This window comes from Mchenga conophoros, linkage group LG20 (assembly GCF_057382185.1).
Source record: "Mchenga conophoros isolate Kocher_MC1m ecotype Shallow Benthic linkage group LG20, M_conophoros_male_GT1.1, whole genome shotgun sequence".
NCBI classification, from domain to species: domain Eukaryota; kingdom Metazoa; phylum Chordata; class Actinopteri; order Cichliformes; family Cichlidae; genus Mchenga; species Mchenga conophoros.
The window spans coordinates 25,688,542-25,702,677 of record NC_140545.1 but is presented as its reverse complement, the minus strand read 5'-3'; the positions used below and the strand labels follow the sequence as shown (position 1 = coordinate 25,702,677).

General features: G+C 43.9%; 1 protein-coding gene across 5 annotated transcripts in view; it reads left to right on the top strand.

The window, feature by feature from the left end:
- zbtb46 (zinc finger and BTB domain containing 46) overlaps window positions 1-14,136 on the top strand; it is a 63,737-nt gene that overhangs the window by 23,148 nt on the left and 26,453 nt on the right. For all 5 annotated transcript variants that reach the window (XM_085259817.1, XM_085259816.1, XM_085259815.1 and 2 more), the window contains exon 3: window positions 3-942. In XM_085259817.1, coding sequence (XP_085115943.1) covers window positions 3-942 — 940 coding nt within the window. The remainder of the gene's footprint in view (window positions 1-2; window positions 943-14,136) is intronic.

Genomic DNA, 14,136 nt, shown 5'->3' with positions numbered 1-14,136 from the left:
AGGTTAAAAAGGGGGCAGAGCCTCACCACCAGACTACTGTCACTCATCTGGATATTGTCACAGCAACAGGCTTCAAAGCCATCCTGGACTTCATGTACTCGGCGCACCTTGCTCTCACCAGTAAGAATGTGATTGAGGTCATGTCAGCTGCCAGCTACCTGCAGATGACAGATATTGTCCAGGCTTGCCACAGCTTCATCAAGGCTGCACTAGACATCAGCATCCGCTCAGAGATGGCTGATGAGCTGGCCGATTTTGAAATGGGCGCTGTGGCTGCTGCTGGCCTAGGTGGAGGCGGGGGCGCTGGAGGTGGTGGAGGAGGAGCTGGTCTACCAGGGGCAGGGGGTGTTGCAGGAGCTGGTTTAGGAGGCGGAGGGGGCATAGTGGGCATGGCGTCTGAAGCCCTTGCTTCCATCATGTCTGGTCGCAGCACCTCTCCTTGGCTGGCTCGCCGGACCAGCCCGGCCAACTCTTCTGGGGACTCAGCCATCGCCAGCTGCCATGAGGGTGGCAGCACGTATGGAAAGGAGGACCAAGAACCACCGAAGAGCCATGAGAGCCAGGAAGAAGCCTGCCATGACTCTCAGCCTGCATGGCCTCACGACTATCGGCCTGGCATCACTGTCAAAGAGGAACAGGTATCCCCTGCCTCCTCCTCTCATCCCCGGGACACTCCCAGGGGGGCAGCCCAAAGCCAGGCGGAGCAAGGGACTGGGGGACCTGGTGGAGGAGGTGGAGAAGGGCCCTGGCAACCTCTGTCAGGATCAGGGCGAAGGAAGAACAGGAAGAACAAGGACACAGTCAGACATATTACCCAGCAGGCTGAGAGGAACTGGGACCGCGAGCGGGACAGAGAGAGAGAAAGAGACAGTAGGCCTGGATCTCCTCTGCCCTCCATGCTGGCTGTAGCTGGATGGAACTACAACGGGCAGGATATCCCAGGTAGGACTGACAAGCTTAGAACACTTTCTCCTATTTGTGGAAAGTTTAAAAGCAGTAATAGTGAAAACAAACCGGGTGTCTTTAGGTCAGAAATGTGGTCTTTAGATTATCAGGTCAACAGAACAGCAGCAGATGGAATTAAATTGGACAGGCTCTCAAAACTGGTAGGATGGAGGGAGGCCAAAGAAAGCCCTTTGTAGTGCTGATTTGATGACTTTGAGGCTTTAGGGTGTCCTGGAGTTGCTAGAGTTTTACAATGCTGGTCCCTACTTAGTTAGTTATCCAGTCATGTAATTAGTGATTACTGGTGAGATAATAAGATCAGGTTATTTAATTGGGTGAGAGTGTCACCTAACACCTAACTGTAGCAAAATCTAATTTATCTTTTAAAAGCCATCTTCTAACCAACAGACCAGTAGATGTGTTGGAGCAATTAAATTGCTTTGTTGACTTTATGTGCATTAGAGTGTGCATGACACTTTACAATACGGTGCATTAGTGCCTAATACTTTCATTCCTGCATGCGTATTTCAATGCATGTCAGCTATCCACAGTTTACTAGTATAAAATGACCTCTTTTCCTCCTCCGGGGTTGAGATTAGCGAGCTTATACACTAACGTGTTAGGCCTAAGATGATTATCTCAAATCTTGGAGGTGTGAGGTGAAGCCTGGGTAAATGCAGATGGATAATGAAATCCTCTCCTTACTGCAGTTTATGTAAGCCACACTCCCACATAAACAAGCAAATGCATATGCAAACACACTCATGAACACATATTTATTTTGAGAAAGCCTGTCTTGATCCTCGGCCTTGTGTGTTTAGTGAATTCCTTTAGACTAAAACTTATACATGAAAAACTTACCTGTCTGTGTGTGTGTGTGTGTGTGTGTTCGTTCACCTCTGTGTGAGTGTGAGCGTGTGTGTGTGTCTATGTGAAGCCCAAGGCGTCGATAGGTAGATCATTAAAAGTAAGGGAAGCTAATCCTGGGCGCATTAAGGGAGTTGGCTGTGAAATGGGCACACGCGTCGCGCAGCGAAAGAAAACAGGATAATTGAATTGACCTGGGTCACTGCACGGATTACCAGCGCGTCCTCGCCATCCCAAGCTCCTCCCCTCTCTCTGGGGTTTAGGGAAGGACCTTCTGGAAAGGGCGAGAGGAGGGAAAAGGAAGAGAGAGTGGCAGATGAGAGGGGTAATGAGAAGGAAAAACGACAGAGACAAAAAGAAACGGACGTTGGAAAGTGCATCGTACCGGGCTTACGAGAGTTAGGCTGTGCATCTCAAAGTCTTCTAAGCAAGGTTATTGCGGTTACTAAAGCTAAAACCGGGAGTGGATATGAAAAACAAAAAAATGTTTTCACAAACTGAAATGGAAATTAAAAATTATACTTCAGAAAGAAGAAGTTTAAGTTAAAGAAAGATTGAATTTGATCAAAAGCATGAGGAGACAGAATTCTTCTTAATTTCTTGCCCTTGGTAAACAACCGCATGTTATAATAAAAAAAAGGCCTTTAAAACTAATTAAACCCACTTTGGAAATCAACAAAAAGTAAACTGATTAAATTAATAAAAATGTCCCAGGTCCCTGATTTTGTGATTGTAGTACGGTGCCAGAACCACATGCACTCACAAGCTGAATGGCTCTATTAAGTCCCTTGGCTATAACCATGGTTCTGAGCTGTGGTGGAAAGAAGAGTTTAAGCCTGCCTGTGGTGAAGCAGCCATTAATAAGAAAGGTGTTGTCTCACCTAAAGGTTAGAGGAAGTCTAGTGTTGCTGCTGGTGTAGACTCGCCTGGTGCTCGCCAAAAGGCAACCATTTATCCTCGCTTTCACCCGGGTTTTGGGACTGGGCTCAGCATGGCGAAGAATGGAAGGATTGGGTCTCCTTCAGTTGGATGCCATTTAGCAGTAAAACATCATGTTACCAGTGGGCTTATTTGAGATTTAACAGCGGCAGTTTATATCAGGATGTGTGACACCATATTGTGTATTGAGTCCGTTTGCAGTGGGTGGTGTCTGTGTGCTCAGTAAAAGTTTAGGGGATTGCTGAACAAGTTTAGTGGCCTGATATTAGTCAGGGAGCCTGTACGGGGAGTGGTGAATTGTTTTGGTTGTGGGAGTGCTCCTCTGCTCGTAATGTGTAATGTCCACAAGTTTGTTTGACAAAGTCAGGGTTAAAAATATACAGGATGTCTGTGAGCTTATGAGAGTTAGTGTTCTTAAGTCCTAAGTCCCCCTTAAGTCCAGGATTTTGTCACCTCCAGGCAAAGATCACAATCAGGAGTGAAGCTGTATGGAAATGCCAAAGAATTAGAAAGTGATGCATGATTCTGTTACAGATTTTTCAAATATAATATTAGAAAGCGTTACAGCGATGGCAAAGAGTTACGTCTGTTTTATGACAGATTCTTTGCTGCTACTTGACAAATAAAGAGCTTATAATAATGGAACACTAAAAGCTCCCGCTGACACATAAATAATATTAATTTAAAGATGAAAACAAACAGACCCAACAAACGTAAAACACGTACATACACAGCCTATTGCTGCGATTGTTATCCCTACAAATAGAAAGCCCACGCTGCATTATTTTGATGATGTGACCATGGCAGGTCTGCTACTGTATTCTTTAGGCAATAAAGTCTGTAATTACTGAGTCATTCATTCTTTACTTCATTAGTTTTACTGACGTGTGGGATCGAACGCAGTTTATCCTACTGCCAATTATATAAATCAGAGCGCATTTAATGTTTGCCTGATAAACGATTTTCAAGTTTTCCAAATAATTGCCTGAGTTCCTGCTGATTGACTTATAGGCTGTTTTTTATTGTTTTTTTGTAGGGATCATTCTGAATGGTCACATCAGTTGAAAAGAAAAAGCATACATGGCAAGTATGCATAATAATGATGATGATTCATTCCATTCACTCTCACAGTAAGCCAAGACACTGCAAGCAGGCGTTAAATCAGTCACGTTGAAATAAAAATGCAGACATAATAAATGTTACTAATACAACAAAGCCTGCTAAATGTGCTTATTGTGAGGTGGTAGGTTAACGGTTTAGAGTTAGTTCGTTAGTGTGGTGAGGGTGTTGTTTCATGAAGTCCAGTTGTTGCTTGTCATAAAGGGTATCCAGGAGAAAGGGCACCTTCAGTCTTAGATTAGCTTAATTGCTTCATTCTTTATTGATGAGAAGTGCCTAGACGCACTCTCTCCCTCACTCCTTCTCTCCCTCTCTCTCTCATTCATTCATCTGTAATCAGTGTCTATGCTTTGCTATTAGAAACGCTTATATGACGCACAACCACGAGGATTTCACTGGATCATTCTCTAATATAAGGATAATGTATAGCTGCGTAAAGGCTCAGTGTATTAGCGTGCATGAAAATGCCATGTGCCCATGTTGACATAAACAGCTGCGGAAATTAGGATTTGTTTTCTTTAGATCCCCTTCCGTTGCAAGCATCTGCTCTGTTCACTTGATGTCATTATTGAGGCCAGTAAGCACTCAGCATCCTTTTCTCTCCCGTGCTAATGCTTGATCTCCGCATTTCTTACGTTCACCTTGTCTGCCGCCACGAATGTTTGAAACATCACACGTGAAGCCAGAAAAGAAACCAGCCGCGCTTACATCTCAGGGAACTGAAACATGTGTATGTTTCTTTTTTACACAACACTATATTAGAGGTGACAATTTTTGAGGAAGAGAGTTTTTAATAGTCTGTACTTCTTTTGCCTGCATACGTCTCAAACCTTTGAATAATTATCCAAGATTATTTTTAGTTTGGCCCCCGCTGCTTCGTCCAGACCTGGATTAGAAAGCTCCAGCAAATCAAAGACATTGTTTTGAATATCAGGAGTCAATTTTTTATGTTTTTTAATCAGTTTAGTATATTCTTCTGTGGGGCCTTGAGTCAGCCTCTCTTTGTGTAATCCACGCAGGGTGTGCAATCAGTTAATCAATTTGATGAATGTGGTAGCTGTGTTTAAAGGAGGTAAAGTTGGTAGTCTGCTAATCTTGGGCCGGTAGCTCAATCCCCGGCTCCTCTAGTCCGCATGTCAAAGTGTCCCTGGGCAAGAAACTCAACCCCAGCCCTGGCTGCCCTCGATGTGTCAGTGTGTTAGTGGATGCGGCTATGAGTGGTCCACAAGACTGTAGAGCTGCTACTTAAGTGCAGTTCGTTTGATTAAACAATATTAAATATTTTTTTATTAACCATGAAAGTGAACCTCAAATGTGCATATGAGCGATAATATTCTTGGCAACTCATGAAACGTAAGATTGTGCACACTACACACAATCTCATACAGTATTTATAGATATCGCCAGATATCAGGAAGACGGCTAAGTTGTGACTATATGAGTGTCATTTTGAGACATTATGTGCCGTCTGTGCTCATTTTACTTATTTTATTAAAGTAGGAGTCACTTCTTTGGTTGGTGGATATGACATTTTGGAGGCAGACGTCACCCTTTCTTCTGAACCTGCCCCCTCAGACTGAGAAGAAGCCAGAGCTGCTGAAAACACGAGTTAACGATTGATTTAAAAAAAAAATTCTTGCTGCTTTTATACTTGGGGCAAACACAAACTTGATCTTTATCCCACATAATAACGGCACTGGAAATACTTTTTGCGTGTGTTTTTGCTGGTATTAAAACACACACACACACACAGTGACCTTTAGTGGCAGCTTGGGGGATTTTGGCAATGGCCGGTGTGATATACACGCTCACATACACACAGCTTAGAGCATCTGATTATGTAGACGTGAACAGTTCAATCACACGTGGGCTGTTCTTTCCATTTCCCTCTAGCTGTTGCACATTGATTACATCGAGAATCTTTTTTGAAATCCAACATCTTTATCTGACTCTCTTCCTCTCTGCTCTGTGGCCTCAGAGTTCCCCTCCTAAACCACTTATTCACATTCGCTCACACATATACCCACAAAGATGCACTAAAAAGAGTGAAATCGTTTTTCCATAGAAACTCATCCTGTTTATTCGCGCGAGCTCTTAAGCGTTGCAGTTGGTGCTGCGTGTTTTGGCGTCCTCGAGTTCACATTTTCATCCTCTCGTGCTCCGGAGCCTCCTGGAGCCACTCGGGGGCCCGCAGACAGGTGCTCTCAAAATTGCCCTCTACTTTGCACTTCCGCATAAACTTTCTCTAATTTTTTTTCCCTCTTCGTCTCCCTGCGCTCCTCTCCCCAAGTCTCGGCAGTCTAAAGGTGAACACTTGAAATAATGAATCGGATCCCCCTTTCGCCCCCTTCCTCTCTGTATTCCAGTTAAGACTCTCCCCATAGTATTTGCACTTCATTAAACTTGAAATAGGTTTAATATTTAAAACACCATGAACAGATTTCAACCCCCACACCCTTCGAACACCTCTCCACTTTTTCCTCTCCCATCTCCTCGCTCATGGTTTAATAATCTACTCTCATATTTCGTCCCTAATTCACTCCTCCTTCATTAAAAACCAAAATAGATTTAATATTTTAGACTGTGTAGACTTAATTTTTAACCCCTTTCTTCATGGCTTAGTGTTTGACACATGACGGGTTAGATAACTACATCATGTTGAGGCCTCTCTTGTCAATCCCCCCGATTCACTTTTTCACTCACTCCAGTTCACTTTTTCTCGTGCCTCCTGGTTCATCTTTCTCATTTTTTCCGCCGTCATTCTATTATCAGTTGTGTCTCTCTGCGCCTTTGTACTGCAGACCTCTCTCTATGCCTCTTTCTGTCTCCTCCACCCTCTGTTTGCTCTGCTGCTTTGTCCTCTCTGACTGCATAGCTGATTTTGGACCTTTCCTCCCATCCTATTGACTTCTACGGCCTGTTCACCCCACCTCCTTCAGTTTCCCCCTTCTCCCCTCCATCCTCTCCTTCCCCTTTTTGTCCTTTGCTACCACACATACACAAACTCATTTGCCCCCTTGTATGGTCTTTTATGTTCTCTGGGGAGTTGTGACAGAACACTGCAATACTCTTTTTTCCCCTTTTGCTCTTTCCATCTCCTTTTCAGTCCCCACTAAATTTAAAAAGAAAAAAAGTTCCATTATCACTGTGGTAACCAATCGTTTCTCACCGCCCACCAGCCCTCTTTGTCATATGACCTCACATCCTGCTGGACATTACGGGCAGTCCACCAGCTAAAAGCCCCTTCTCCTACTCCACCACGGCATCACACCCCACACACACACACACACACACACACACACACACACACACACACACACGCGTTCACACAATTTTTCACACTCTTGCTGTCTGTCTTTTTCTCTCACAGCACTCTCTCTCTCTCTCTCTCTCTGAGTTCTCAATACTGACACCTGCTCTATTTATACTTCTCTGGCTTTAAAAGAACCATTTTGGACAGGAAGCTGCCCCCTCCCCACTCCTGACCGTGGCTTTTTTCCAGAACGTCAGCACCCCCCACCTCTCTACCTCCTGCCCCTGGAACAATCCAGAGAAGGATTGCTGGGTGGAGGAGAAGAAGAAGAAGAAGGGAAGGATATAGTTTGCGTATGTGTGTGTGTGTGTTGTTGGAGATTGGCTGAGGGGGGGTTAAAGATTAGCCATCCCACCTTGAGTGAACTTGGGTCGTGCCAGCGCGTGTGCTTTAGTCAACCACAGCCCACACACAACCTGTAGACTCTCACCCACTAAAGCGCGGGTATGTAAACGCATACACGCAGCAGCTGGAAATGTCTTCTAAAATGTTCTGTAGTATAATCCCAACATCTCACTTCAAAATGTGGCCAAATAGACCCCCCCAACACACACACGCACCACACACAAACATCTTGGCATTGATCACACAGGTCTCAGAATTAAACTACCCAGAATGCATCCTGACAGGATGTCCTGTTGGCACGATGCAGGGGTGGGTGGGTCAAGAGGTTTCTGTGGTTAAACATTCATAGCAGTACCCCCACAGCTAAAACATGGCCCCGGCACATCCACACGCAACTCTTCAAACTTCTTTGGAAGATAAATTTAACGTCTGTGGTTGCGGATCAAAAACACACACCTATGAAGTTAGACATGACGACACATTTGTTATACTCTCAGTTATCAGTTATTTGTTCTAACGCTCAGGTTCATCTTTTAAAAAAGAAGACGATTACTGATTTGTCTTTGCTTTCCTGTTGACTTTTGGAGACGCGTTTTTCCTTTCATATCAATGACCGCATACAGCTTGTTTTACTCTACTTGTTCGGTGCCTAAAAAAATCAATAATACCAAAATCTGTGTCAAACACGATTTTTTAAATAGTATTTGCCTTGCAAGCACACCTCACTATAACCATTCTATTTTTGCTTACCTATCACTTACCTTATCTCATTTTAACTACTCAGACACATTGCTGTGCGCGCCCGTGCGTGTGTGTGTCTGTGAGTGAGTGTGTGCATGTGTGTGTGTCTGAGAGAGAGAGAGACAAAAGACAAAAAATATCAAGATAATGAAAGCACAACATGAAAGAACGTTACTACAACTGGATTTTGACTCTTTGTTATGCTCGATAGAAGGTAGGCAGCACAGAAGGTGGGTATTGTGTAAAGTTAAATGTGGGCTGCATTTATTTACTCATTATTTACTGGGAAATTGATGCAATGTAACGGTTTATTAGCAGTTAGCAGCTACACTTTGAAGTGCACACGTGGATGTCTGTGGTGAAGACACACATAGCCGTGTGGTTTTTAATGCACTTTGGTCCTGTGATTTCTAAGTGGATTTAAAGGCATTTCTTTTTGATGGATTATCAATAATGATGATAGAATGAGTAAGAAGTAAGTTGCCCTGTATCATGCCTGGGTGTGCAGAACATGCCCATCATTCTGCACAGGTTTCAGAATTGCTCAAGGTGTTGCAAGATAACTGACAGGGTCATAGTGTTACAGTTAAAATTAAATTTGGGAACTTCTGATCCTAATTTGCCACAATAGGAACTTATTTACTGTAAATCCATTCTCCTTATACGGTAACATTTTTTCACACATGAAATGCTCCATTTGAATAAGTTCAAGGTGCTGCTGTGCAGAAGGCCAGGCACAGGACAAAACTGCGTAAGAAACATGACAAACTATAATTTCACTTGTAATTAACTTGTTAACTTGCAATTTAATGTTAAAAACAAATTGGTTTTACACATGAGTGATTGCTCCTGCTTCCACTCTTTGATGGAGGATCCATGACAAAGCGCCTGATTTAGACACATGAGATGTGATGTGATGTGCGCTAGGATGCCTCCCTCCTCCAGTGATCTGATATCCAGTAATGGTCCTTGTAGTCAGTGAGCCTGGATAACACTGCTAGCTCATGGTGTGTGACATGGTACCCAAAAATTACCAAGAGTTAGTCAAGCACAAGCAGGGAGGATACTGATACTGAAGTGTGGGGGAGAGCGAAAGAGGGGCAAACACGTACGCCGACATAGTGACGGACATGTAGAAGCAGAAGCTGCAACTTTAGGAAAGAGTTTAACCTTAAAATAAAGTACTTTACAGTAAGTTCATCAAGTCAAATGCATGCGCTCTCTTTCTCTCTCATTTTCAGTCAATGTGAAGTTCCTCTTTCCCAGTCTGTTTATTTTAGAAAGGTGGCTTTGTTCTATTTACTGTACCCACTCCCTCAGCAGCCTCTACCCCTGTCCGACCAGTTAGAAAAGGGGAGCGATGAGGAAGAGGAGGGGGAGGAGGGCATGATGTTTGGACAAACGGACAACCCGAACAGGATATAGAGGTCTACAGCCTGTGGGTGTGTCGGTTTGGCTGTGACACAACTCGCACACAAACACTCAAGCGTGCACACGCACAAACACACACACACACACACACAATCGTGGGAGTGTTCCCGCTGGAGGGCAAAGTCTCCCTTCCTCTTACACATTCATTCTCTCTTTTTCCCTCCTTCCCTTCATTCCCCCTTTCCGCTGTCACACCCCTCTACACCTCCTTCCTTTAGACCTTTCTTTCTCCTTCATCCCTCTTTCCTTCTCTTGTGACACCCCCCACCTCCCACCCCTCTGCCTTTCTTTCAAAAAAAAAAAAAAAAAAAAAAGGAAAAAAGAAAGTGTTAAAGATACAGAAGAGTTGGCCAACAGCAATGAGAAACTAGGAGGGAGAGGCCAAAATCACCACAGGGGACAATTATGGCTTGGGCTGTGTACGTGTGTGTGTTTGTGTGCGGTTCTTTTTGGGTTTGATAGTTACAGTGACGTTGTTGAAAACAGTCCTGGAAGCCACTATCTGTCCTTCACAAATATTCTTCCCCTTCTTCTCTCCTCTATCCCTCCTTCCCTCCGTCTGTTTGGACCTTTTTTAACCATCCTGTCAATTTACGCTGTCACTTCTGTTTTCATTCATCTCGTACACTGGAGCTACAGCCACTTCTTGTGCCGTGCGTTTGTGTGTGTGTGCGCGGCCATGTGTGTGTGTGTGTGTGTGTGTGTGTGTGTGTGTGTGTGTGGTTTCAGATTGAGTACATGGGCTTCAAATAAAGGCAGAGCTGTGGGTTAAACTTCCTCCTCATCAGCAGGATCTGTGTCAGTTTGTTTGCTTGTGTAAAACCAGAATTTCCAGGTTAGGTTCCAAAAGTTTAAAAAAGCAAGAAGAAATGCTAGTGCATAGTCACATTTGTAATAATGCAAATAATTCAATGATACCTTTTGTAATAAAGGTTTTTTTTTATTAAAATCTTGTACTTGCTTGAATTGCTGTAGTGTTTGAAAGGTGCTACAGTGGGGCAAAAAAGTATTTAGTCAGCCACCGATTGTGCAAGTTCCCCCACCTAAAATGATGACAGAGGTCAGTAATTTGCACCAGAGGTACACTTCAACTGTGAGAGACAGAATGTGAAAAAAAAATCCATGAATCCACATGGTAGGATTTGTAAAGAATTTATTCGTAAATCAGGGTGGAAAATAAGTATTTGGTCAATAACAAAAATACAAGTCAATACTTTGTAACATAACCTTTGTTGGCAATAACAGAGGTCAAACGTTTACTATAGGTCTTTACCAGGTTTGCACACACAGTAGCTGGTATTTTGGCCCATTCCTCCATGCAGATCTTCTCGAGAGCAGTGATGTTTTGGGGCTGTCGCCGAGCAACACGGACTTTCAACTCCCGCCACAGATTTTCTATGGGGTTGAGGTCTGGAGACTGGCTAGGCCACTCCAGGACTTTCAAATGCTTCTTACGGAGCCACTCCTTTGTTGCCCGGGCGGTGTGTTTTGGATCATTGTCATGTTGGAAGACCCAGCCTCGTTTCATCTTCAAAGTTCTCACTGATGGAAGGAGGTTTTGGCTCAAAATCTCACGATACATGGCCCCATTCATTCTGTCCTTAACACGGATCAGTCGTCCTGTCCCCTTGGCAGAAAAACAGCCCCATAGCATGATGTTTCCACCCCCATGCTTCACAGTAGGTATGGTGTTCTTGGGATGCAACTCAGTATTCTTCTTCCTCCAAACACGACGAGTTGAGTTTATACCAAAAAGTTCTACTTTGGTTTCATCTGACCACATGACATTCTCCCAATCCTCTGCTGTATCATCCATGTGCTCTCTGGCAAACTTCAGACGGGCCTGGACATGCACTGGCTTCAGCAGCGGAACACGTCTGGCACTGCGGGATTTGATTCCCTGCCGTTGTAGTGTGTTACTGATGGTGACCTTTGTTACTTTGGTCCCAGCTCTCTGCAGGTCATTCACCAGGTCCCCCCGTGTGGTTCTGGGATCTTTGCTCACCGTTCTCATGATCATTTTGACCCCACGGGATGAGATCTTGCGTGGAGCCCCAGATCGAGGGAGATTATCAGTGGTCTTGTATGTCTTCCATTTTCTGATGATTGCTCCCACAGTTGATTTTTTCACACCAAGCTGCTTGCCTATTGTAGATTCACTCTTCCCAGTCTGGTGCAGGTCTACAATACTTTTCCTGGTGTCCTTCGAAAGCTCTTTGGTCTTGGCCATGGCGGAGTTTGGAGTCTGACTGTTTGAGGCTGTGGACAGGTGTCTTTTATACAGATGATGAGTTCAAACAGGTGCCATTCATACAGGTAACGAGTGGGGGACAGAAAAGCTTCTTACAGAAGACGTTACAGGTCTGTGAGAGCCAGAGGTTTTCCTTGTTTGAGGTGACCAAATACTTATTTTCCACCCTAATTTACGAATAAATTCTTTACAAATCCTACCATGTGAATTCATGGATTTTTTTTCACATTCTGTCTCTCACAGTTGAAGTGTACCTCTGGTGCAAATTACTGCCCTCTGTCATCATTTTAGGTGGGGGAACTTGCACAATCGGTGGCTGACTAAATACTTTTTTGCCCCACTGCATATAAAAAAAAAACTCCTCTTGCCTTGCCTCACTGCAGTTTGAAAGCAGTTCCTCCTGATTTTACACTCCACTATTCAATACAATTCATATAATCATCCCATGATGATAACACATGTGCTATTACATTTCTAAACACAAATCAGTGCTAGCGCCATAAAAAATACCCAACATGATTCATAATTCATACTAAAATGTTCATTTCTAAATTTTCTCACTCAGTTACAATAAATGCAATATAATATATTGTTATAAAAGAGCAGCAGGGCCTATAAATGGCCTGCTTTTAGTTGCTGTGTGACTTCTTTCACATGTAAACACACATCAGGGAAAAGCTGCAGAGAGAAAAAAAACAAGTGATGTCACACTGTTGGTGGTTTGTCAGAGGTTACAAACACAGGCCAGTCTTTCCTTTCCCAAGTGTCTATATTCATTATTTTTGTATTAGCATTGCCTTTCTGTGTAACATCGATGGGTTTTTCTCTGACGAACTTACGGCGACATATTTCTCCTGTTAGAACAGCGGTTAGCCCAGAATTGACGTCAGGACTCCAGGTCTCTGTATCCTCTGTGCCTTGCTGTCCCTTAACATAGTTTGATAAAAGGAGGCCACAGTCTCCTTTTGTTCCCGTTGTCTCCCACTCTTCCCCAACCCCTTTGCCCCAGATCACCTGCCTGCCCACACTCCTCATTGTTTCCACCTTCCTCTGCCTCTCGCCTCGCAACTTTTTCCTCCTCGCTACCCTCATGCTCCAGCAGCAGCATGCAAACAATAACTTCATCTGATCCACTTAATCTCCTCTCTATCTTTTTTTCTGCCCCACCCCCAAAACCTTCTTTCTTATATGTCAGTAAATCTGAATCTGAATTGGGTCACGGGCTTGTTTCAGGTGGGCCCCAGCAACTGTACCCGTATCTTTTTTTTCCCTTCATCAAATCCCCCAGTTGACACTACACCTCGCCTGAGTGACCATAAAAAAAAGGTTAAACCTCTCTGATAAAGTCAGAGTGAATGAGAAATTAGGCAGTGGAACATGGTGGTAAATATGTAAGTGAGCATGTGTTTGAGGAGGGCACAAAGAGATAGAGAAAAGTTTGTATATGGTGGAAATGTAATTGTGACCCTGGCTTTTTTTTTTCTTTTCCCCTCTGTGTGGTTAGACTGTTTGGCCTTCCCGGAGTTTATCTAGCCTCAGAGACATCCAACTTCAAGGTTTAGTTTTGTGTGTCTTTGTAGATGTGTGTGTGTGTGTGTGTCTGTGTGCTGTACAGGAAAGAAGAAAGCGAGCAACGGGGGTGAGAGGTAGATTTGATAGCGGAGGACACCCAGACCCTTCTTCCCTCTCTCCCCCTTCATACCCCTCTGTTTAGACCTTGATAAGTGGAGCCGAAGTCTGTGGGGGTTAGGGATTCCTGTCTAGCACAAATGCATGCGTACACAAAGACACACACACACATTGGGATCCGCCCGCTCCACATTCCTGTGTCCGACTAAGGAAGCAGCCTAGCCGTCTTCCCCTCCACTCCCAAATTATCCCCTTCTTCTAAAATCACTACATACTTATCACACACACCTCTTTACCTCTCTCTTCCATTCTGACTCATACATACCTCCTCTATCTTTCTCCATCCTTCCACTGAGCCCGGTGCAAACAGCATGTCTAATCATCTCACAGTGAGCGTAAAATGTTTTACTAGAACAAGTGAAAAAGATCTGGTGGTACAGTGACATAATGTCCCTGTTTTGCAATGCAAACACAAGTTCAGATTATGTCTTGCATCACTCTTAGGATTGCTTTAATAGAAGCCGAAAAACACCAAAATCACTATAAAAGCTTACTG